Here is a 26,434-nt window from a genome sequence, read left to right as displayed (position 1 = left end):
GCAAAATGAGCAGTGATCTGTTTTGATTGTTACTGTTTTAAAGGCGTATGTAGAAGATGATGATATCATTTAAGGTGCTTTATCTTCCAGGCGAAAGTTGTTTGCTTGACCATTAATCTTATTAACCGGCAGTTGTCCTTATAACCTTTTGATCATGTTGATTTGCTGTATTGTATTACTTCTGTTGCTTTGTTTTGGAGAAACCATTTGCTATAAGATCGAAACCTTGCGGTCTGCTGAAGGTCACGGATTGTCAATGACCACTGTGTATCTCTGTTTGTCACATTTCAAACTCCTTCATTGCATTTCTACATGCATACTGAAGTATATATCGCCTGGCGCACACATTGGGTGCACTACAGTTTAACTATGACAAGTTTAACTTGATAACCTGCTTTTCCCCATAATCAATATTTTCATCTCATCTAGATGATAAGTTTTTGGTACTTTACTAAGAAGGAAATCTTTTGACAATTCTAAACGTCTTCTTTCAATGAAAATATAATACGGTTTAGAATTTTTTGAGATAATGCCACAAAGCTTTTTGTGCGTGCAGGAAAACTTGTCCTTTGATCAACCCATCTCCATTGAATCTATAAGAGAGGGTAGAGCTGTTTCTGTTTGTTTGAAAAGGTTCTTGGTGTACAATACACTTGTTCCAATATAATACGGTACTTTATATGCTTCACTGCTCCTTAGTTATTTCCTAAGCTGTTTGCCACTTTGTACATATCTCTCTCTATACTTGTACGTTGATTTCTTCCCATTTCCTTGCATAATTCTTAAAAACCAAACGGTGTCTTTTCAGAGCCACACCAAAACTCAACATGATCCTTCAGCTAGCTGATATCCTCGCATCAAGCCTGTTCCTCACTGCCTGCCAAATTAGCGTCACCCATCCGGCACCACGTGGAAGTCTGGGTTGAGTTGCCCGCGAACAATTAATACTATACCAGCTCTGCAGACCTTGCCGGACTTAATTATAGCACCTCAAGCTCGGGTAGTTTTGACCTTGTGTGTAAAGGCTGCATAGTGAGCAACTCTGTCCTGAGTGTAGCTGAGTGTGAATGACCATTTGACTACTTTCTCTAAACCACGTAAGTTGTTGATTTGAAATTACTTGGTACTCTAGGTCGGTAAACATGAGTAAGGTTTGAATTTTCCCTAGAGACGTCCTTTTCAGAGGGCTGATCTTTCTGAAGATGGCACTCGCTAGAGTTCCGAAATCTCGTCCCTCTGAAAAGGACTACTCTAAGGAAAGATCAAACCTTATTCACGTAAGTCTGACATAAGTGACTTATTACCGGGAATAAGTGACTTATTACTGGTAATAAGGACTTATTACCGGTAATAAGTGACTTATATCCGACCGTGTGAACACGACTTCAACTGGAAAAGTGTGCAATGTGTCCCATACAATAAGTTTCTTATGACTATGTCCTACTAAACGAAGGTAGAAGATAAATCTATTGTCTCTTATACCATTTACCTTTTGCTATGTGTTATTTTATACGTGTTCTTGTCAACCTGTTTTGGAAAAATTGCTTCTAGTGATCCAAAGAGAAGGGACAAAGCGAAATCTTGACTGTTCAACAATTAGTACATTGATATGACAGGAAATTGATCAAGGAAGGCAATAATTGTATTTATATTTCCATTAGGTCTTGGGGTTTTTGAGTTTAAGGCCGACAATATACCAAAATGACAGATTTGGGTGTTTCCTCTCTCCATAGAATAATCATGGACATGAGGCTGAAATAACACCACTCATATCAAGATATCAAGCCTTGGGATCTTTTTCATAGATACCATATCTTCCTCCTGAGTACTTACAGAGCAAACACAAAACATTTTCTACATTATTCACTAAAGGTTAGAAAAAGTTATATAAAGGTAAATAAAGGTATAAAACGTTTTCATAACTTACTGCAAAATTTTCTAACGTGGTGTTATTTAAGTGTTGACAAAATATTTGGCAAACTGGTTGCAAACAATATTTTGCAATAAATTTTGAAAACAATTTAAAAATGTTGGCGCAGTGTGTCTTCATACACAAATTTAAAACGTTTTCATCACCTTTATTGGCCTGTTTTCAGAGATTTGATAGTAGTCTATAGAAGGAGTTCAATAAAAACTGACTCGGAAATAGTATTATTATTAGTTTGTTTTGGCTGCCTTTCGGTAGAATATTAGGTCATCTTATCTTCCATGCCTTCTGTAATTTCACGCTTTTGATTCTTGTGCATAATGTCATGTTTGTAATGTATTGCATAAGTCGTGCATGTTACCATTCCCCAGGGCAATGAGCTAAAACTTACCACTAGGCAGATGAATATTTTCAAACACATTCATGCATGTTTTGACAAGATAAAATAATGTAGATTTTTCTTGTATTATGTTTCTAATTCAAATAACAAAAGTACAGTAGCGAGATTAAAATAACTATTAACATGTTTAAGTTGATAACAGGCATCATACTATTTAACTGTATTTGTGTTTGAAGCATTGAGCATCCGGTTGCTCTCTGAAACACTTACGGATACTAACAGCATGTAAACGGTTATTCTTCCATGTTTATTTATATAATAATTATAGTTATTATGGAAACTGGAAAAAAATCCGCTGAAAGATTTGGTCAGTACACACGCTCAGATTGACCTAAAATGCATATCAGTTGGACTACCCATTCGTGGTATCTCTGCTTAATGTTGCTTTATTGGTATCCCGGGGGTGGGGGTACTCAGTACAAGTGACCATACGGGGACGTGCCGCAAACATGGGTATCATTTTCAGCCTTCTGGGATATCAATGACCCCTTTTTCAAAGCCTATTTTGGTATATGAATGGGTCCTTTTTTCAAAATTTTCTCGGAAAACAGCCCAATTTTTCCTTAATCTAGCCAAAATTTTCCTCAAAATTTTGGGAAAATTTGTAAAAACTAAGACACTTTTGGGTAAATTCGGCCGAAAATTTTGACTTTTGGTATATCAATGGGTCCAAATTTCTTGAAAAATTGGTATATTTATGGGTCTACTTCCGAAATCTCAGCGGCACGTCCCTACCAAAACCAAACTTGAATACCCCCCCCCCCCCGGGATTGGTATACATATTGAAGTTTACTACCCAGTTAAAGGCCCATTCAGTGATTTGCTCATCCGGACGATTGTAAAAATCATCAAAATTCAGATTTTGGTACCTTGGTCATTGTCATAGATGTGCTAACATAGTCTGCGAGTGGTTCAGCCGAAAGCCATGTATTTAAGACAAAATAAGACATTTTACACGAATCTGTAATTTAGATACTGACAGTATCTAAATAAGCTACATGTATTTGAATAGGGCTTCAACTTCGTCAGTACTGCTGCTATGTTTTTTGCCAAATTTGTCATTTCAAAAATACCAAATGACAATTTGAATGACTTATCCTTCACTTAAGGGCTGGGGTATGAACGTTTGGACAGTATTTATTTTGGGACATTAGAGCACATCAGACATATCGAATTGCATTCTGAATACGAAGAATGTCCTTCTGATATCAAATAATTTTGATTTTTGAAATTCGCAATTTAATACACATTTTATGGCAAATCATTAAAAATTGATATTTTTGATATTTAACAGTACTCGAAGTAAACTTAACAAATCTGATGATTTATACTCAGAGTGTATGTATAGGTGGGATGAAAAGCCGACGATCAATTGAAAATTTTGACCTTTCGTATTGGAGATATGGATTTTTTTCCCAAAACACCAAAAAAAAAAAAAAGGTCTTTTTGGGAAAAAATCCATATCTTCAATATGAAAGGTCAACATTTTTAATTGACCGTCGGCTTTTCCTCCCAGCTACATACACTTTAAAATATTAAATTTTTATAATTTGTCATAAAATTTGCATTATATTGTGATTTTCAAAAAATGAAAATTATTTGATATCAGAAAGACATGCTTCGTATTCAGAATGCAATTCGATAGGTCTGAGGTGCTCTCATGTCCCTCAAAAAATACTGTCGAAACGCAATAAACGCTCATTCTAGATCCCTTAAGCAATTTATAAACAATTTTATTTTTTTTACACTTGCGCTGGGATCACTGAATGGGTCTTTAAGTATTTTACCTCTGAAATTAGTTATTGATTGAAGAGAAACTTTATTCCGATTGATAACTAAACACACAATTTGGGTATAGTAATTTCAAAAACGAAACAACTGAAAGTGTTGAAGCAGGATACACGTCCAAGCCAACATCACTGTAATAATGTAATTCATTTATGATGTGTATTGATGGGTGGATGAACGCTATTGGGTTATTTTAATTCAGATTGGTCTAGATCTAGATTTTAAATCTATGAAGACCTGTAAAGTTTGAAGGTGTTCACACAAGTGAACCCAGAGTAGTGTTAGATCGGATTAGGATGTAGCAGTGGCGTGTCCAGGGGGGGAGCTTTGGGTGCTGAAGCCCCCCGCACTTTGTTAAAAATCATGTAAAATCAGCCGTTTTTTGGCGATTATAGCCATCAAGCCCCCCACATAAATCTGAAAAAGGGGCTGAGCCCCCGCAGGAAAAGATCCTGGACACGCCGGTGTGTAGTGTGTAAACTTGCTACGTATCGGATAAACCATGTGCATTGTACATTGATATGAACCAGACTAATGAAGTAAAAGTAAACCCGTTATCACAATGTATATAGTCTCGTGATTAAATTGGTAGCTTGCAAAATATTTAAAAACTATTATTCATACCTTATTGGTAATATGGGTAGAATGTATGTAGGTAGTTGTCCTCCAGGTGATATTTTTGCTACAAATAAATATCGTGATCGGGAAAGAAATAGTGCCTCTGGTAGCTTTAATAGATCCATGTGTTTCGTACTATAATTTTCTTATTAACGGACATGAGCATGGATAAGACTGCTTTATAGTAGTCAAATTACAATACAGAGGCAGAACGTTTATTTGGGTGTTGTCTCCAGTTAGATATAGTTGCTTGAATGTAACTTTAGAATAACAATGTATATTAATTGACCTTGAAATCAATCGCTTCACAGTCTTCGTGTATTTTCAAAAAGAAAACAAAATCTGCTCAAAATTGGAAATACAATTCCAGGTAGGTTTTCATAAAGGATTATTATCTCATTTTATAATTCAGACAAGCTCCATTTACCAAATGGATTGTTTATTATGTGTTTAATATGAAAACATAAAAATGACGATGTGTTTTTTATTTTAACCTGTTTCACCAAATATTTATCACTTTCATAATATACAAATATAATTATAATAGTATACAAGATCGATATACTTTAGCATACCTCCATATTGGAGTAACCCATTATCAGAACTAGGGGTGAGCAGGATGGTTCTTTCAATAGTACAAAACATGTTTTGTATAATTTCATGTACTTCTCCATTATATATACCCGAGTAGTTATCTCATTTTCATATTTAGAATTGCATAATTTATGATACTTGCCATTATCATAACTTTATTTTATTACCAAATAAGATGTTATTTAATTAAGGTGGATGCAGCGTGGCTCGAACTCCAAAGGATCTTGTGAGTTCGCTGGTAAAATCTTTCTTCAACACCATGTAACTGGTGGCAAGCACACTATTCGAGCAGTTCTCATTATCCCGCCACGTCACATGTATGTATGTACAAGCAAGACGTAACAAGGGGGAAAAGGAAGAGGAACGAAAAAACATAATAGTTTTTGCGTAGTTTTATATACTATTTCAAAAGCTAGTCCGAAATCATATTTATTAATTTTGCCCTTTCAAAGTATAAGACAACGCCCTAAACATTTTATGGAAACGTAGAACAATTATATGGGCGATTTGTTTTAGAGTTTAGCGTTTGTTTTTGGCATGAAGTATTAATCACGAAAACACCATATCTTTGCATCGAATTTGCTAATAATGTCATTCCTTAACCCCAGATTTGCTATCAGCACACATCAAAATAACATATCAAATGATTGAGAATTCTGTGGTTGAATTTTATCACGCTGAACCTACCTTAACTGCCACATACACTTCTCTCATCGTATAGCCAAGCAATGTATGTTTCTTTTGTTTATTTTCTACACATTTAGATATCAGAAATATCTTGATTATAAAACAAAAAAGTACAACAATAATGTGTCCACATTTCCAGCCCTCACATTTCCATACTACCTCTAACACCTCTAGATTGATAGTGACGTCAGTGCCTTTACACGTTTGTGCGAGTTTATACTTAGGTTAGCGCGCGATTCAACTGCGACGTGCGGAAAGAAAAACGCATACATCTCACCTAGGCTCCCTTTTCCACTCACCTATATTACCACCTCTTCCCCTATTCCCTCCCCTACTTTCCCCAGTGTCTCCTTCTTCTCTCATTCACCTCTCCCTTACACGGTACTCGTCCCTCCCCTACACCCTACTCCACTCCCTCTCGAGCTCTCCTGTCCCCTTCCTTCCCTTCCCTCTTCTAATCCACTCTCTCCCCTCTGTTGCTCTTTCTCTCTCCCCTAACCCCCACACACCTTTCTCATCTTTTCTCATTTTTTCGTGCAATAAATTACTTGAATAAAAGTCAAGTAGCCTTTATATCGAAAGTCATATAGCTTCAATCGATTATCCCGTATGCGATATGCATATGAATTAGATGTGTACATCACTTGAGTGTCTATACTTTTGTAATCTCGAAAGGAATTATTTCGATGATCTTATTATTTTTGGTCGGAGGTCTAGTGTATAGTTTGTCTGGATGTCTTATGTTCTGAGTTATTCACTTACACAGGTTACCAGTGACTCTCTTGTAGTGAGCTAGAACAACTTGCTCTACTGGAGCCACGATGTGAGAACACTCCACTATCGTGTGTCCCTTGACGACTCAAAGGCTTTGTTGGTTTGCTCGAATCTGCACATAGATACCGTGGCGTATCGCTTACATCTGGTGCAGAAGATTTCTTCGATGTTGGAGTAATTATGTTCGACACATCACTTGTCGTCCCAGCAGAGTTGGCACTTGACAATGAGTTCACTCCAGAAGAATTAGTCTTTGACAAGGCGTTTTTCGTTATGTCCTGTTTATGATCATAGAAATCTTGTTTGTTTCCATTGGTCAGTTGACTGGAGGCTTCTGTCTCTGGATTGGGATTTCTGATGTCTGTTTCCATCTTTTCGTTTGCATTATTCACCTTTTTTCGTCCCCTTGACTTGATTTTTTCAGACATGAAACCACTAACATTAGCCACCCATTTCAAGTACTTCGGTTTGTGTTTCGTAATTTCCACTGCACTTTTAGACGATGCCGGTGATGCGACGCTTGCATCAAGCTGATTGGTGCATTCATCCGCGACACGTCCATTTTGAAAATCCTCATTGATGAAAGGCGAGTCGCTATCAAAATATCGGGGTTCATCACCTTGCTCGCGTTCATATATCTCGTCATCTACTATGGTCTTGGCAGTGTTATTCTCTATTTCCAGCAACAGACTACTAAGCATCTTCAAAGTGTCTAACAAGTTCATTTCAAAATTGTCATGAAAAAAGAAATCAAGGAGCATTGCACTTGGACTTCGTCCTTTAATGCGAGCCCATGTTTCAAGCGATCCTTGGATAAGTATGTCGTTCACTCGCATTGAAGCGGCAAATGCCGCCCAGCCTCTGTGGATATTATTGGCACTGTCTAACGCGGTGCATACTCGGCGATAGCGGGTGTCGTTGAGGAAATATAAACTGTGAGGCTCCGGGTTCAAGAAGGACTGCTGAGCAAGAAAGCGATTTTCAATTTCTTTGCAAATTTCTTCTTCGGTAATCTAGAGTGAAAAAAGATATCAGTTACAAACAATAGTACAGAGGCGGTAACATGATTAATTACCATAGCAATGGGAGCAACATATCTTTGAATGTATCGCCCTTCACTAGACGTTACGCCGTTATGCTGATAATCGCACCTGTAACATTAGTGTCTTTGAAAAGAGCGGTACTGTAGTCAATCTATCATTGCACGCATACACAGGTGATTAGTGCATCCTGCCTATAGAGCGGGGCAATACATTCAAAAATAGTGTGCACGCACCCATTGCTCTGGTAATTAATCCAGTTACATAACTACTTCTACAGTGAATAGTCTACCGCGAGATCTATGAATAATGTTTTGCATCATTTTTCAATTAAGAACATTCATAAGTGGAGAAAGAAACACGCATCGCGTAGAATAAGTTGAACATTAATTAAAGGCCCATTCAGTGATTTGCTCATCCGGACGATCGTAAAAATCATCAAAATTCAGATTTTGGTACCTTTGTAATTGGCATAGATGTGCTAACATAGCCTGCTAGTGGTTCGGTCGAAAGCCGTGTATTTTAAACAAAATAAAGCATTTACATGAATCTGGACTTTTGATACTGACAGTACAAAAAGTCCGACTCGAGATCGAAAGAAGCTCACTCTCCACCATACCAACACGCGTTGCGTATTGTTTCTACTACTTATTACATCAGTAGCTACTATTTTAAACAAAATACACAATTTTAACTGTTTTTCATATTTGAATTGACCGTTAGTTTGCCTCGGTGACGTTTAATTGCTTATTTTGTTTTCTACTACAAAAATTAAGCGTCTGTTACTCTGTTTTAAATCAATTTAGACTCTACTTCCCCGTGTTAGAAACACTGGACTAGGAAGTTTTTCCAGTCGATTGGTGGCGCACTGTACGAAAATCTCGATTTTCTCGAGTCGATCTGAGTTGAAGTAGAAAACCTTTCTAAAACTTCTGTTTTTGACTAATTTGTCGATGTATTCAGGGAAAAGTGGTTTAATGAAATTCTGTAGACTTATTCTTTATTTCTAAGCAACTCTGACAAATTTCCATTTTTTTTAATGTTCCTGTGAAATCACTGAAAGGGCCTTTAATAGCCTCATTATAATATGCACAAGTGAATAAAAACTAGTTTCTTGAATATTAGTTTCTTTAACATGTTTATTGTTGATTATATTATGATGAATTAAAACCCATCGTAATTAAACAACAACCGGTTAAGGCAAAGCCGCACAACTGCAAAAGCGTATTAAAAAGCGTCCTTTTTGGAGGTATTCCAGCACCTTTATTTAAGTTTTAACCTTAATGACACAGATACATGTACAGCAGATACTATATATATAGTCAAGCTTAATTAGCTATACTGTTTTGTATAAGAACTTGACCACAACAGGTGATATAGTATTATTTATAAGATATAAAAATACCTGACGTGAAACAAGTTTCCTCTGATCCCTTCCTTCGTTTGGAATATTTGCTACAAGTTCAATTATGGCGTCCTCCATTTGTTTTACTTCCATCCTGCATATCGGTGAGTCGGTTTGCTCTACTGTTGATCCTACAGTAGATGTTGTTGCAGATGTTGTTCTCAGTTGAAATGGAATTGAAAGACGACCTAAAGTTAATGCCTCCTGGTAGCCAGACCAGACGTTGTCAAACTGTATGAACTAAAAATGAATGTAAGAAATAAATGATATATTAACCTAATAAATAGCTACTGTCAGACTTGATTTAGAACTTTAAATACAGTTATAGAGCACGGAGAGTGCTCGTTCGATCTTAACGCGTTCTGACCATTATACCGTCAGTAAAAACGACCAATGTCAGCTTATGTAATTCTGTCGAACTGAACTATTTTAAGCATATAAGAGGCCTTGTCCAGGAAATTCGACTTTTGGGCGGCAACGGCCAAAAATAGATTTTCCTTATAAGTTGAGTGGTAAGAGGCCTTTGTCTCATATAAACACTGGTGGTTTTATTTTGACAATTTATATCTTGTTGCCATAGTAACGGAAATTTTTTCATTATTAGCATCTTTAACCAATTATCACACTTTCGAGCAGTAAAATACCCTTTTATTAGAGTAACTGTACCTCACACATAAAATTTCTCAATATTTTCTTATAATTTTTCCAATATAGATGGAAGGCTTAGTAGCAAATACATTGCATAACAAATTAGAATGGGTTCAGAATTGGGCTATACCATTTATTTTAAATAGGGGTGTTTTTGATCATTTTGAAATTTCCCATTTAGGCCTAACTTCTGGGCTTCATAACCCGTATAGTAACGCTGCATTTGATTTGTCATTTTAGGGTTGACTTGATGGAACATTGTTACATTGAAAATGGAACAAATTAGTTTGGGGAAAATCATGTGGTAAAAGAGGTGTTGCCAGAAAATGTTGCATACTTTGAATTTTGTAATGGATTTAGGTGCATAATAAAGCTGGTTCTCACATATAATACTTGTATAAAATTGTACTATTATCGTGTACAATAGGTTAGTGTAGTTTGTATAATGTATTAATATAAAAAACAGCAGAGTTGCCATTCCGCATGTAAGTGTTGCCATTTTTTGGCAAAAATGTACTACATCTGTAAAAGTTCAACGCATGCTTGATGGTGTTCATGATGAACTAATAATAAACCGTACTTTGATATTGACTTGTCATGAATAGCTGCATACAACTAAAATTGACATTATTACAATAATATTTGGATTGTAAATTTGTATTTACAATATCTACAGTTGAAAGTTCTATATTCAGATTCTCATAGGCTTAATTCCCCTTGAAATATGTGTACAAATTCTGGTCTTCTTTGCTCGTTTTCAAGCCTTTTGGGCACCTTTTGAGATATTTTATGACAACCAGTCGATTGCAAATCGATGAAAGTTTATATGTTTCAATGTATGGGTAGCCTGAAGTTCCACCTCGCTTATCAGGTACGAGGCATTAAACAGCGCCCTCACTGTTTTTGATATGCTCTCAAGACTTCAAACCTGTTTCTGCCTACTTTTCAAGGTTTGAGTGCTCTGTGACATTTACATCAAGAGAAATGCCCTATTAAATTTAAATGGTGAATTCTGAAAATGTGCACATTTTCAACATTTTGACCATTTAATTAGATTTGCATTAAATACCAATTCTCTACCTTTAGTTTTTGACCGTTTATCTACTAAAAACCGCTTTAACCCTAGAACTACGAACTAACATTTTTTAATAAGAAACGCATGTGCATGCGCCCAAACGACCTAAGCTAGTCGTAGATCCATCCTTTGTACTCATTTTAGTGATAAAACTCTGTTTTTAAATGAGCTTCCACACGTTTTAATGACGCATGCATTTTCACGCAATTTGCTTCAGGACAGGAGAATATATTTTCTCTGCTCTCTAACTCCCGCCAACATTCTATCAACATTAAAAAAAGCCTATAGCCCAATTTGCAGAGTATAGAAAGCCAAATTCGTCATTTGGCAAAACGTATATTATACTGTTTGCTCTCTTTGCAATGTTTAGAACATTATTTCTTTTGGTAAAATTAAATGATTTTTTCTCCTGAATTCAATTAATGTAATAATATTAATAATAATAATAATAATAGTAATAATAATAATAATAGCACCACCACCACCACCACCACCAACAACAACAACAACAACAAAAACAACAACGACAACAACAACAACAACAACAATAATAATAATAATAATATTTAATTATAATTCTATTACCTCAACGACCCATTATTAAAAATCGCGCACTGTGATTTGTTGAAACGCGTCACGTGAGAGACCATTAATTAGCAATAAAGTGGCCAGGGCAACAAACTTATGTTCTTCTCGTATCACAGCGCACAGCAAGGCGCGATGTAGTATATTAGCGTCGTTACGCACTCTACGCAAAGCATTACGCTTGGTTACGCGTTCTGCAATACTCGCTATCACTTTCGCTTTGGCTACGCGTAGGCAAACAACTTGAGGTAAACAACTTGAAATATTTGGTCAAAAAATGTGATATTTTCTCTTCAAATCGCACTATTTTGTGGTAATCGAATAGAAATAAAGGGTGCAGCATTATCCTTTACACGCAAATAATGTGTCCTCGGCAGTAAAAACGTTTAAATAATTATTTACGTTTTTACTGCCTCGACACATTATTTGCGTGTAAAGTATAATACATACCCTTTTTTCTTAAATATAAAACACTTAAAACACAAATTTCCCATTTTTAAAATAGAAACACTGCTTTTTTGGAGAAATTTTTATTCATTAATATTTTATAAATTGTCAAATGCTACCAAAATACTTTGTTATGCAAAATTGTTCTCTACTAGTAAGATTATCCCTGAACTAATTTTTCTTGAACTAAAAATGAATGATTATAACCAAAATACTATAGAAACACTGTATTTTCAGCATTTTGATATTTCTGTAATCTCATATTTATATTTGCAATACATTAGGCTTACAATCTCCAATAATTTTAATTTTCCCAATGCTAAAATACAAATATAGGCGAAATAGACAAATAAGAGATCGTAAAAATAGGAAATTTCTAGAAACACTGTGAGCATACAGATGGTTTCCCCAAACCATTTTTTCTATAATTTCTTAAAGCATACTTTAATCTTCCCGGAAATAAAAGTTTATTGAATTAGAAGCGTTGGCATGATACTTACAACCGTTTCAACCATACAGGTTCTATGTACTTTTCAAAATAATAAAAACACCCTCTTAGAAAAAGTGGTATCTCCCAAATCAAAAGGCCCTCAGTTCCCATTTAGGTCCTGAAACACAGATAAGACCTTGACCTAAATTCTACCCTCACCAACTTTAATGAACCTGCTCTAACTTTCTTCCAGAATGATATCGAATTTACAGAAAATTTTACACATAATTTTGCCAAAATCACTCAATTTAAGGGGAAAACAACAATTAGCCGTTTCCATGGCAACAAGAAGCTGGTGTCACTATAAATGTTATTTTTAATACATCACCCTAAAAGTATCATTGATTGACACAATATGAAGAAAATCGGTGATTTTGCGTTTTGCCACAAATTTGAAAAATAAGTCTATTTCCTGGACAAGTCCTCATAAGTGTTCAGAGTTAATAAATAAATAAGCAAAATTTAGTTCCAAATTTGAATGAATTCTCATTCGTCCAACATGTTCTATTAGTCATGTCAGTGTTGCATTATGCTTTAAAGTTCGGTTTTAAAGTACCTGTGGTGTTTCGTCCATAATCTGCCAACCAGGGTGTATGTCTTTAACACGAACCTCTATGTTTTCACCATCATCTGATACTGGAAATGATTCTGATGATATTTCTGATTCATCGCCTATTCCTTCTTCACGTAGAACAAACTGTAAAGAACAGAAAGGGGTTAGTAGAGCCAATTCACACTGTACTTTTTTTTAAATAGCTTAAATTGGGAAAATTAGGCTCCTGCTATATATTGTTTGACCGGTGGAAATAGCCCGGGCTCAAATAAAAAGTTTAAAAAAAGATATATAGAAAGTATTTTTGTTAATGATAAATGCCACTTACGCTCACTATTCAGGAATATATCACGAAGACAAAATATAATAACATGAATAATTATGATTGCGGTGGCTTAACATGCTCAAACAGTATTTCAACATACCTTCCAGTCTTGAAGATTACAAAGTCTCAACTGGTATGAAGCTGATGTTCCCTCGTTGCTTGACGTTAAACTTTTCGGAAATATTGCTGCTTTCATCCATTTTGACACTCTACTGTCTTCCTCACTTGAATTCGATGCTCTGCCAGAAACTTTGTACGGTGAAAAGTGATCTATTGCAAGTGTGATTTTCTTGTCGTCCAAAAACATTAGAGTGTCTTTGCCAGATTCTAGCATATCCCATCCAGATGATTGATTGTTGCCACGATGAGCAGTCACATGCCATTGTGAGTGATTAATGGCACTATGTGGAAGAGATAGCAATACAACCTTCGCGAATTCGAGTCCCGGTGGTCCACATTCTACTGTTGGAGTAAGCCATGTTTCCTTTTCTTTCAGTTTGGGTTCTCCATTTCGTGAAGAAAGTTCATAAATGTAAACCATTTGAGGTTTTGGTGTGTCAATGGCACCTGCTGGGATATGAAGGGATACACCTTTGGTTGGAAGGGTTAATCTGCCACCGTTGGTGTCGAAAAAGCCAACAGCACAAGATCCAAACGTGACTTGCTGTCCCGTTTGAGCAAATTCTGTATTACCCGATGCTTGTCTTTGTTCCAGCAGCTTGAGTGCACGAAACATGGTCAATGGTTCAACTAATGTTTCGAATGATATGTTGATATCTTTTGAACTGTTTTGTTCCAAACGGGGAGATCGTGTACGTTGTGGTGTCCTATCTTCTTCGCCGAGATCACCAGCTACTGGTACTTCATCAAATGCTGATGGCGATACCGAGGACGCGTCAGAGGTCGAAGTAAATGGCACATGTTTACCAATAAACTGAGCGAATTTGTCGAAATTCTTCTTTTTTCGTGTTGGCGGTGATCCTAGAGACTTCACACTGTTACTGTGATCTGATATGTTGGTTTTGTTAGACGAAGTGTGCCATGAATGAACAGAAAAACGAGATTCCGAGTTGGTGCTGGTGGAACGACCATGGGGACTTACACCGCTATCGCAACGAGGATGGAATATCCTGTCTGTTTTGGACCCTGAATCTGGTTGGATATTTGGTGGACCTTTAGTCTCGCCATTCGTTTCGAAAACGTCGTCTTGCTCATCAAGAAAGGCACTGTCCTCAGACTGCCCACTATATCTGCGAAGTCTATTACCAGATTGCCTTTTTTCTCCGTGGCTATTATGTTGAGAATTTGTATGTATTTTCCTTTCAGCCATTTTCAGTACTCAAAATCTGCAAGAAAATAAAATAAGCAACGTTATATTTTCATAAAAATGTAACCTTGTTTAATATTATTACCTTATTAGCCCTGCCCAATTTTGTGCCTATTTTTGCATTTTTATCAAAAATTATATCGCATTGGTGACAAGTAAGATATGTATATTATTGGGGCAAGGACTACAACTACTGCACTGAAAATTTAGCAACTCAAGGCAAGTAGTTATTGATTTATTGATCAAATATTGGTTTTCCCTCATTTTTGACTGTAACTCCACAACTGTCGTCTGTGCTGAAATAAAATTTCCAGTGCATTAGTTGTAGTCCTTGCCCCTATAATATACATATCTTACTTGTCACCAATGCGCTATAATTTTGAGAAATAAAAAATATGCTCAAAATTGGGCAGGTGTAGTATCCCTTAATGTAAGCCAATTCAGAGTTAGTGTAGTATATTATGAAGACATGGATTATGTAGTGTAGGGAATAAAATTGTGTAATATCTCAATAAAAGCTTTGCAATAGGGCTAATATTGTTCGACGATTTCTGATATAACATCGTTTCATACTAGTTTGGAGTAACCAGTATAGTTTCGGGTGTTACACTCAATTTTGCAGTGCACATTAACTCCATACTATACAGAAGTTCTGATGTGCCGTTAGATGGTTGGAAAGAGGTCAATTATTAAAATCCGTTTACTTTTTCCGGCAATAGTTGAGATCCAATGCTATCTAACCTTTAACCCAAACCTCTCAGACCGTTTGGAAGTAGACAAAGATTTCATTGCATCAATTATGCGTAACATAACATGATATTATAATAATATATTTCATTTGCATGACAAATACTATACAAATAGATTTAAAAAAAAACATATATTTAATAATAAGTAACAAGAATATCATTGGGGAGTAAACCAAATGTCTTAATAAGCCATAGTGTAGATCTAACTTACAAAATACAACGCCACAGTATTTACCAACTTATTACATTAAATTACATTACATTACATTACATTACATTACATTACATTACATTACATTACATTACATTACATTACATTACATTACATTACATTACATTACATTACATTACATTACATTACATGCATTTAAATCAAATCAAATAAAAGGGAAAAGAAGAAAGCGCCAAAAATATATCTTAACAAATTTTTTGTATTAATAATGAGCGTCTTCTATAGTGTTATCAATTATTGTACTTTCACAGCACTCTTAATTTGATTTGGCAGTGGATAACAGATAAGTTCCACAATGACGGCGGACCCTTACGGACCCTTGATGATCTCACTCTCTGCGATTCAAATTTAGTTTTGGTTTTCGCTTTTCTATAATAGTCGTTAATATTTACTGGCAACTAGTTTGGCTTAAACCAGTTAGTTACTTAATTCAATATTTTGATCTACCTAACTAATGATATTCTTATTGAAGCAAAATATTGTTGTGATTTCAACAAAGTATTTTACATCATTTATACATAAAATAAATAACAAATAGTAACCCAGCAAACATACAATGTTTTACAGAAAAGGTTTAAATGTCTGGTTTTTATAAAGCGTTTCGACAGTATTTTTTGTGGGACATGAGAGCACCTCAGACCTATCGAATTGCATTCTGAATACGAAGCATGTCTTTCTGATATCAAATAATTTTCAGTTTTAAAAATCACAATATAATACAAATTTTATGACAAATTATAAAAATTTGATATTTTTCAAATTTTGATATATAACAGTCCTCGAAGTAAATTATATAAATCTAATGATATATTCTTAAAGTGTATGTAGCAGGGGAAAAAGCCGACGGTCAATTGAAAATTTTGACCTTTCATATATGGATTTTTTTCCCCAAAAGACCTTTTTTTTTTTGGTGTTTTGGGAATAAAAATCGATATCTGCAATACGAAAGGTCAACATTTTCAATTGATCGTCGGCTTTTCATCCCACCTACATACACTTTAAGTATAAATCATCAGATTTATAAAGTTTACTTCAAGTACTGTTAAATATCAAAAATATCGATTTTAATGATTTGCCATAAAATGTGTATTAAATTGCGAATTTCAAAAATCAAAATTATTTGATATCAGAATGACATTCTTCGTATTCAGAATGCAATTCGATATGTCTGATGTGCTCTAATGTCCCAAAATAAACACTGTCCAAACGTTCATACCCCAGCCCTTAATAACGTTCATAGATTATTTTGAAACCGTGATGCAAAGCATTTTCAGAAAATGTTGTTTAATGTTTGCCCGAACTATTTTACAATAACGTTTTAGAAACATATTTATGATCTTCAAATAACCCGACATTTAAATGTTATTAAAACGTTTTTAATAAATGTTTTAAGAACAAGAATGGGCCCTTCCTTCAGGTTCACCACAACTCATAATTTTTTAAAGCTTTAAAGCCACATTTTCATACAAAAAAGTCAAATTCTAATATCTGGCCAATTTTTCGAAATGAGGCCCCAAAACATGCGTCTTTACCCTAAACTATAGAGTATTGTTCGTTCTTATGATGTGACAATCAAGCCCAATACAAAGATTAATTTAAGGTTATTCATGCTAATATATTGGAAAACACATTTTTAAACATCTTATGCACAGTTTACACTAGGACTTTATTGCTGGAAATTTATTTCCAGCAAGAGAAAGTCCTTGTGTATATTGGTAAGTTTGCCAGGCAATACCCCTGGACCTCTGACCTTTCATAGTTTCCTCAAAATAGAACCGGGGCTATTTTTTCAAGACAGCACTACACTCTCCAGAGAGTTTCTCTGGAATGTTGATGGCTTTCGCACACTTTTGTTATGTATTTACCTGGTTATGGTTTTATAGGTCACATAGGGGGGCCCCAGATATACGTAGTTGATTCAGACCATATTGCTGGAAACAAATGTCTCCATGTAAATTGCATCGCCAGGGCAAGTCATCCATCAAAATAAAATTTATGGTTATTATGTAGGCAAGGGTAAAGTCCTCATGTAAATAGGCCTTCATAAACCAGTTATCAAACGTAACATAAAACAATAAATTTATGAGCAAACCCATAGCCTATACTCCAAATTTTGAAGGATTATACTTGTGCCCAGTCTTATAAATTTTGTACTATAAATTAGCCTATACAATAATTATTATAACAGAACACCGGCAACTTCGTGACCTCTTTTGTTCGACAGAAAATTATTACGGGTTGATGAACACGGTGTTAAGTAAAAATTTTGAAATGTTGAAAATTTAGCCGGCAAACGCGTTTTAGCGAAATAAGTCCAGAAATGGAAGACACGTGTCGTTTCTTGCTTAAATTTAAATTTGACTTTTATTGCCAGTTAGAACTAAAGATTTAGCTTTGTTTCATTACACCAAAACAAGATACTATTTTAAGCAAAAAATAATTATTGCAGTATTTTTCTGGAGTAGTTAAAGCTATGTAATGCTGGAAAGGAAATGACAATGGAAACAATATCATATTTCCCAGGGGCGTTTTATTTTTGCAGTTCACAGGAACTGTTGTCCTTTGTAATTTCCTTTCAATAGATATTTGGGTTAAAGTTTAATTAAGGGGGTACTACATCCCTGCCCAATTTTGTGCCTATTTTTGCATTTTTCTCACAAATTATAGCGCATTGGGGACAAGTAAGATATGTATATTATAGGTGCAAGGACTACAACTACTGCACTGGAAATTTTATTTCAGCACAGACAACAGTTGTGGAGTTACAGTCAAAAACGAGGGAAAACCAATATTTGATCAATAAATCAATAACAACTTGCTTTGAGTTGCTGAATTGTTAGTACAGTAGTTGTAATCCTTGCCCCTATAATATACATATCTTACTTGTCACCAATGCGCTATAATTTTTGAGAAAAATGCAAAAATAGGCACAAAATTGGCTAGGGTGTAATACCCCCTTAAACAAGCTATAGCTATATTTACAGTATATGACGTATAATAGAACCACAGCAACCCCTTCGTAGTTTGTGTTACAAGGTGTTACTAAGTGTAAGGTACACATGTGTACAAATCCCCGGGACAAATCCACATATTTCATAAGACACTGAGACAATTCTAGACTAGTCATGGTTGATTTGATTGGAATACATTTTGTACAGTGTTTGCCCAGGGTTGCATTCAGGGTTGGTATAGACCTATCCAGCAACTGATCGGGAAACTTCTGGAAATAAGCTCAGTAATAGTAAACAAAAACACCATAAACAATCACACACTGGCGCGTGATGTGGTATGAGTGTTACCAATCTACATTACTCTTTTTTCGAATTCTATTAAAGGATGTCATATTTTGCTACGTATGGTATGCTACAACATTGCAACATACGAGTCAAACTGTAATTAGTTCATTCTGACATTTGTGATGCGATCAAGCAAAATCAGTCGGAACTCAGAAATATTAAACTTTCAGTTTCTTATAGGTTAGTAAAAAGAATTTACACAGCTGCATTTTGCAGAAAACCCCATTGAAATTGAACAACCAGTTATGAGCAATTAAAGAGTTTTTAAAACAACAGGAAACAAAAGCAAATATTTCCTTCGTTGGGCTATATCTCAAAATCATTATTTCCGAGTTCCGACTGATTTTGCTTGATCGCATCACATTTTTGGATAGAGAATTAGCAACATATAAAATGTTGTACTTTCTTATTAAATTGTTTTTTTATTTAGTCACCCCCTCCCATGTATGGAATCATCCATATTCATTATTTTATTGAAATAATGTTTGATATTTTATACCGTCGTAGGACATAATTTTTATATATGTGGATATTTGATTGCATTTTCTTCACAAAACTCTTAAAGTATTTCTGAACCTTAAAAATATAATCATAATGCGAACTATGTTTACATGTACATGGTATTCATTTTCTTTTTGAAACACATAAACACGCCAATGGTTCTTTTACTATATGTAGTTGCAACCTGGTATCCCAACTAAACTGCCGTATATAGTCAGTTTACAAATGATCTTAAACTGATCATATGCGGCAGTTTAAGATATCTTGAATAGCGCCCTCTGTTGAACGTATTTTCATTGTAGTGAATCAATATTTCAGGTAATGTGCGACACTATGGAATATAAAAAGCAGGATATTGGTATGTTAAAAATTGAAATGAGGTATGGGGCTGGCTGGGGGTGGCTACGCTGCGTTATCTCAAGGACAATATTGTTCAAGGTTGCGCCGCAGGCTTACAAAGAAACAATATTGTTCAAGGTTGCGCCGCAGGCTTACAAAGAAACAATAGCAATCAAGGTTGCGCCGCAGGCTTACAAAGAAACAATAGCAATCAAGGTTAAACTTTAAATTAACACCCGATAGAGGGCAGGGCCTGAAGAATGAGGGAAATTATGGGGTAAATATTTAACGGAATAAACTGCATAATCATATTATTTAGATTTATTCCGTTAAAAATCTTATTTTAACTTATCAAATTACTAGTTTTTATATTCTATGGTGTCAAATATTTATTCACAACGTTGTAAATACGTATTAAATACGATTAATAACAACAGAGGGCGCTATCACTTTTTCTCATAAACTGCCGCATATGATCAGTTTAAGATCATTTGTAAACTGACTATATACGGCAGTTTAGTTGGGAGACCAGGTTGGTATATAATGCGACCCGTAGAACATGTACAAATAATAAAGTGAATTTCGTAAAGTCATGATAGATCCGGTTTCCATAGAATTCACGGGTGACTGCGTAATATGCTTGAGTCAAAGAAAAAAATCGCACCAAGTTGTTTTAGTTTTAGCAGTTCTGTATAAGCCTTCAGATTTATTTGTACGTATATTCACATACATAAATAAATATGAAGTAAAACTTACCTTATCTTCCTTTGCAGTATCAAAAATGGTACTTGTAAAGCGACTGAAGGAATGTTACTTTACCTTTACAATATTGGTTTCGCAAACCTATTATTTCAGGATCGTTATAATTTCGTTCTAATAAAAATTAAATTTTGCTCTGAGGGCACCTGTATAAATGTATTATTATAAAATTTACTGTCACAGAGATGAAAATGGAAAATGGAAAACGCAAAATCGCCATTTACCAAAATTGAGCTAAATTATTATACTTCGGAGACAAACATGCCATTTTTGTTTTATATGCAGTGAAAATTTCACATATTATAATATCACCAGAAAATATTTCATCTTGGAAGATGCTTTGCAAGTCACGTGTAAATTTACATATCTCCTGTCCGCTGCGAGACAATTTGGGATGATATGCCAAAAAATGTGTTCAATCCTAAAAAGTAACAATTGCTCACAATTAGGTTTCTTTTCTCTTATAAACTCTTTAACTAATTGAAGAAATTTTAATTTTGTGAATCCACTTGATACATGAAAGAGTTTATTATTGATTCAAACTGTTAACTTTAATGTTTGACCCCTGCACAACCCTTTTTCAGTTTTTGATACATACTCCGCAACCATAGTTTGTGCATACATAAACTTTATATTCTTGTGATCTGTAGCCTACTAACCTACAAAAAATTGACATACAATCGGAGCATGTTTAATTTTTGACGCGTGTAACCATACGGAATCATTTTGAAGGTTTTACGTAGAGTTATAGACTTAAAGTAATGGTTGAAATTTGTGGGTTCAGCAGGTCCAAATTAAAGATAGCTACGATATCAAGTTTGAAGTATTCTTGTTTAAACCATCGTAGCCACTTGCATTTTACTGCAATACGTTAAAGACATTTGACCTTCATACAGCTAACAGCATTGATTATTAACTATACTTGTGATAAGATTTCCGTTGAATAAATCTAAAGCTATACTACTTTTGAAGCTTAAAAGCTTCCGGTTTTCCTCTCTCTGAAGGGATATTACTTCTGGCAAACATAGATTTCAATTAGATAAACTTCTACCAACATCTGAAGCCATTCGGCAACACTTTAACCATATTCTGTAGTTATGCCAAACAGGCACTAGTATTGTTCTACTGATACTCAAGCCAATTTACACGGATCTGGTATCTTTGGTAAAAGGGCATAACTACAGAATACCCACCTCACCTCCCAACACAGTGTTAGGGTTAGGGTTAGGGTTAGGGTTAGGGTTAGGCACCCTGAGCGGGGTATTCTGTAGTTATTCCGCCTGCTTTAACACACCTGGAGGCAGCACCTGAATCAGTTGCACTCAAATGTAACTGGCCTCTGTGAACTCTGCAAATGTATTGCGTTTGAAGTTTAGATTTTTCATGAAAAAATGAGCGTTTTATGGTTTGTTCATTATCTGAATGTGTGGTTTTGTTTCAATGTAAGCTTTATAGGGATTCAAATATAACTCGGGCTATGGCACACAAGCAATTTGCTGCATGATTTAAACAAGCACACATCAATAAAGGACACCAATGCAAGTATCTCATCAATATACAACGTTTTAATGGTAATATCCATCTTTTAGACCTTATCTATCTTTTAGACCTTTGGGAGCACGTGTGGCCGAGTGGATAAGGCGCCCGACTCATAATCCATAGGTTGCGAGATCGAGCCCCGCTTGTGCCAACGTGTTGTGTCCTTGGGCAAGGCACTTTATCCTCTTTGCCTGCTGGGGGATGGGGTTGGGTTGGATTGGATTGGATGTTTTGTATAGTTGTTTGTTTCAATGTTGCAATATTGGCGCTGGTTAAGCTGCTGCTGCAAATTGCATTGTGTCTGTTTAGGTGTGTTTAATGTACAATTCTAGCAATTTGACCTGTTGGTCACCATTAGAGTTTGAGTTCCTTTACCCCTATCACCTTGTAGAAATGACAAAATGTCATTAACAAATCCCCTTTGTATATCGGTGAAACTTGTACTGAGAACAAATATCAAATGAATGCACAACAAACATCGGAAGGAGTACTAGGGAACCAGGAAGCGCGTTGCAAACGATTTCCAATAGCATTCATCTTATTCAATGCAAGTGGGCCTTATATAATAAACCTTTAATACATTAGACTGGACACGGTAAAAATCTATGTATTTAAAAAAGGATGGTACAGATGGTGCAGATGGCAGTATGCACGGTACGATATTTCAAGAGCATAAGAGGTTAAACCACCTGGTCGTGTATTGTTCGGGTAGAAATAATGTTTTCTTGTGTCGCTTGTATTTCTTTAGGATCGGATTTCAAAGCGAAGGTCATACTTGCAGATTTTTATGTAGTTACTATTTTAAAAATGTAGATGATAACAACTTATTATGCATGTTATCTTCTTACACTTGTTCTTGGAAAATCGTTTTATAGGAACTTTTTATAGGACTCTTGATCGAATGTTCAATGTTATGTTCTTCTAATTTCATATAGACGAATCCAACGAGCCAAGTCATGGTCAGGATTTGGTCGGCCATTGACTGGGTCCCCGCAGCACCAAACTGGTGTTGTGACTGCCCAATTGGGTGGATTAAAGCCGCTTAAACTTCGATGTTAGATTCTTTTGTGTTGTAAACTGTCATCATTATTTTGTCTACGTGTAACACGGGTGATAGAATGCAGTTTAAAATGCCCTCCAAGGCCGCATCATTTCACATTATAGGTGAGATGGAGCCGACGGGGACCCAAATATGGCTGCCATTGAGGTGTAGGAATGCGTGAAATTGGATTCGTCTATACTGTCAAATTGTCAAAACATAGGCCGGTTTAGAGTTATGAAGGGTTACATAAGTGAGAACTTTTCTGTTTGTGTTGTATTTATTCATAATCTATCATAAAACCCGCACTGCGTTCCTGTAGAAAGCATTTTCAACAACTCCTCCTATACCTTTGTACAGGAGCCAACCGTTGTTAATCCGTGATGAATCCACACTTTTACTGTAGCGTATACGCGAACGCGAGCGAGACTACGCGTTATGCGAGAGCGCGTAAAATTCGTCATGCCTGGAACCTTTGTGCGTATGCAAGCTTACAAGTTGAATTAGTATTTTTCAGGTAGCGGCTAAACTTTGCCGTTTTATTCTGTAGTTTTATTGCTGATATTAACAGAGAAATCATCGAAGTTTTTGTAAGACTTATAGTGACAATGATTAACTGACATTTCCTCGTAAAATAATCGTGAATTATACGATCTTTAGCTTCTTTTCGTTGTTGAAAGGGATTCAATCATGTTTCACCGTTGTTCATCACCGTTTAACAACTCGCGTCCGGCGCGTCTGCGTGGTTTACCTCACGAAGTAAACCACGCAGACGACGCGGCCGCATCGTTGTTAAACGGTGATGAACAACGGTGAAACATGATTGAATCCCTAAATATTATGTTTTTGTCCGGGGTTTTTGTACATTATATTCTATAACAAAAGACATATTCTAATGCGCTATTTTTCAAAAGAATCAGTGTTTTTCATAGTTTGCGAAGAATAAGACAACACTATCATTGTGTATTATTTCTGCAGAATACCATTATTTTGTATTGTTTACATTGTCTAATGCGTTATTCTCAAAATAAATTCAGCTCAAAGCACTATAATTTTAACCTCAAAAACAATAAGTAATAAATACAATCTAGCTTTGGTTTACATAAAGCATTTGCTATGGAAGTGAACACACACAAAACGACTAGTAATTTACCTTGAATTTACATGTTATTCAGCTTTGGTTATAAATAAACACGCAGTTTATTAAACTTCAAACAAGGAAAATGAAATCGAATTTATAACAGTAATACTTGTAAGCAATTACTGCGACACCTACTACACCTGGTTACGTGTTCATTGACTTTTAGATGACAGTAGAGGTCAATTCCTTTCAGATTGTCTAGACAATGATTACATAAAATGTGATTCGAAAATATTCTTTTGGTGGCCTTTTGGTAGCATCTTACATGTCTTAGGTCAGTCTACCTCCTTTGATTACTGTGCCTATTTTATTTATTATTCTGTATTACTTGCTACCATCATTATTTGGGCACTTACCTATCACTAAAACTGTTCCTATTCTAACAAATTATGTGTTGTTTTGATAACAAAAACATGTAAAATCATAATTAAAAACATGAATCAATTAACAATTAAAGAATTTAGATAAAGCTTGATTTTATGTCAAAACATTGACGACATTTAAAACTGATTTTAATCATTTCCAATTCAAATAACAAACGTGCAGTAACAAGAGAAATGATTAACATACTGACAAACTGTAGACTGTTTCAGGCGTTTGTTTGGTATCAAAATCAAAAAAATCGCCAGAACTAAATCGCGATCATTTGATCAAAAGTCACCAAAAGTCAACAAACGTGCACGTCCAACACAGTATTACAGGACTACTGCAGATAAAGATGTATGTCACCCAATGAAAATTCAAGGTTTCTTGAATTTATTGTGCTGAAAGTCAGTTTAAACTTTTGGCATATGTTGGCAATAATCTTGCCTAAAATAGGAATCAAAATTGTTATCAGCAGATATGAAAATAACACAATATCAAATTATAATGAATTTTGGGAACGAATTCTATCACGCTGCACCCACCTTAATTGAATATACTAGCTTATCATATAAAACAAATTGATAATCACGGGATATACCTATGCCTAATATATGTGTCGCCACATGTAGATGACGACTTTTTACTTAAGAAATAAAATAAATCTTGACTATATGCCTATATATATATTACGATATGAAATAACACCAAGAACAGCAACAGCAAACCCACATCACAAGCCCGCACATTTTGTACTTTCTAATACATGTACTATCCCCACAAGGCTTAGGGAATTCGCTGCCGTAGTACATGTTAGTAGCCATTGGTTACTGGTTCAAGCCTGGGCTCATACACCCGTTCCGATTTATGATATGCCATAGACTTTGTGTTGTGATCATTTCGATCAGTAGTTCGTAACAAAGAAAGCGTGAGCCAGTTGACCTAGCAACGGTCATATTCTAACGTACACTACGCCAGCGAATAGTTGGATGCGTAGTGCTTTGTGGTTGTACAGGGCCCGTTTGCCATATTCAATACATGTTTTTCAAGTTTTCTGCACTTAGTCTAAGCAACCGCCCTCTACCCATGACTACCACATAGCCGTGTAAGAAAGACGTGCCAGAATTCAGGTCATTTTTCATTGCGTTACTTATGGACCACTTGCTAAAAATTAAATGTCATATATTAAATGTGAGTATTTTACCAGTACGGTTGGTTGTGTTACTTGCAGAAACTGCGTGAATATCATTAAAGTCATACTTTAGTATTCGCGAAATAAGGAGAAAGTAACTAATAGAGCATTCCTGGTGATATTTCCATGTGTCTTGTTCTCCGTTATTCACTTAACTTGACTTGAGTCTCTTGTAGTGAGCTAGAACAACTTGCTCTACTAGAGCCACGATATGAGAATACTCCACTATCGTGTGTCCCTTGGCGACTCAGAGGCTTTTTTGGTTTGCTCGAATCAGCACATAGATACCTTGTCGTATCGCTTATATTTGGTATAGAAGAACTCTTCAATGTTGGAGTTGTTATGTTCGACACATCACTCGTCGTCCCAGCAGAGTTGGCACTTGACAATGAATTAACTCCAGAAGAATTAGTCTTTGACAACACAGTTTTCGTTATGACTTGTTTATGATCATAGAAACCGTTTTTGTTTCCTGAGGTTAGTTGACTGGAAGCCTCTAACTCTGGATTTGCCTTTTGGAAGTCTGTTTCCATCTTTTCGTTTGCTTTACTCACCTTTGTCCGTCTCATTGACCTCATTTTTTCAGACATGAAACCACTAA

General features: G+C 35.5%; 2 protein-coding genes across 4 annotated transcripts in view; one reads left to right on the top strand and one right to left on the bottom strand.

Annotated features, from left to right (window-relative positions):
• Positions 1–26,434, top strand: part of LOC140148753 (ectonucleoside triphosphate diphosphohydrolase 6-like) — a 186,186-nt gene that overhangs the window by 81,387 nt on the left and 78,365 nt on the right. For 2 of the 3 annotated variants that reach the window (XM_072170814.1, XM_072170805.1), the window contains exon 2: positions 809–1,097. The exons of the other annotated variant lie outside the window; for it this stretch is intronic. The gene's annotated coding sequence lies outside the window, so the exon portion shown is untranslated. The remainder of the gene's footprint in view (positions 1–808; positions 1,098–26,434) is intronic. 3 annotated transcript variants of the gene reach the window in all.
• On the bottom strand, positions 5,211–14,698 carry LOC140148743 (uncharacterized). The gene is made up of 4 exons (XM_072170793.1): positions 13,457–14,698; positions 13,035–13,175; positions 9,234–9,473; positions 5,211–7,801 (listed from the first exon to the last, which is right to left on the bottom strand). Exons 1-4 carry the CDS (start codon positions 14,684–14,686, stop codon positions 6,782–6,784), a joined length of 2,631 nt encoding a protein of 876 aa, XP_072026894.1. The 5' UTR covers positions 14,687–14,698; the 3' UTR covers positions 5,211–6,781.

The sequence above is a fragment of the Amphiura filiformis genome, chromosome 1 (assembly GCF_039555335.1).
Source record: "Amphiura filiformis chromosome 1, Afil_fr2py, whole genome shotgun sequence".
Taxonomy (NCBI): Eukaryota; Metazoa; Echinodermata; class Ophiuroidea; order Amphilepidida; family Amphiuridae; genus Amphiura; species Amphiura filiformis.
Note: the sequence above shows the minus strand (reverse complement) of the source record. Positions and strands in the feature narration are given on the sequence as shown.

What these genes read in the sequence shown, in the direction of transcription:
- LOC140148743 (XM_072170793.1), bottom strand. Translation starts at nt 14,686, where the DNA reads ATGGCTGAAAGGAAAATACATACAAATTCTCAACATAATAGCCACGGA. An exon ending in GTAATCTTCAAGACTGGAAG is followed by an intron (nt 13,176 to 13,456) that starts GTATGTTGAAAT and finishes TGTTCTTTACAG; the next exon opens with TTTGTTCTACGTGAAGAAGG. An exon ending in TTATGGACGAAACACCACAG is followed by an intron (nt 9,474 to 13,034) that starts GTACTTTAAAAC and finishes ATTCATTTTTAG; the next exon opens with TTCATACAGTTTGACAACGT.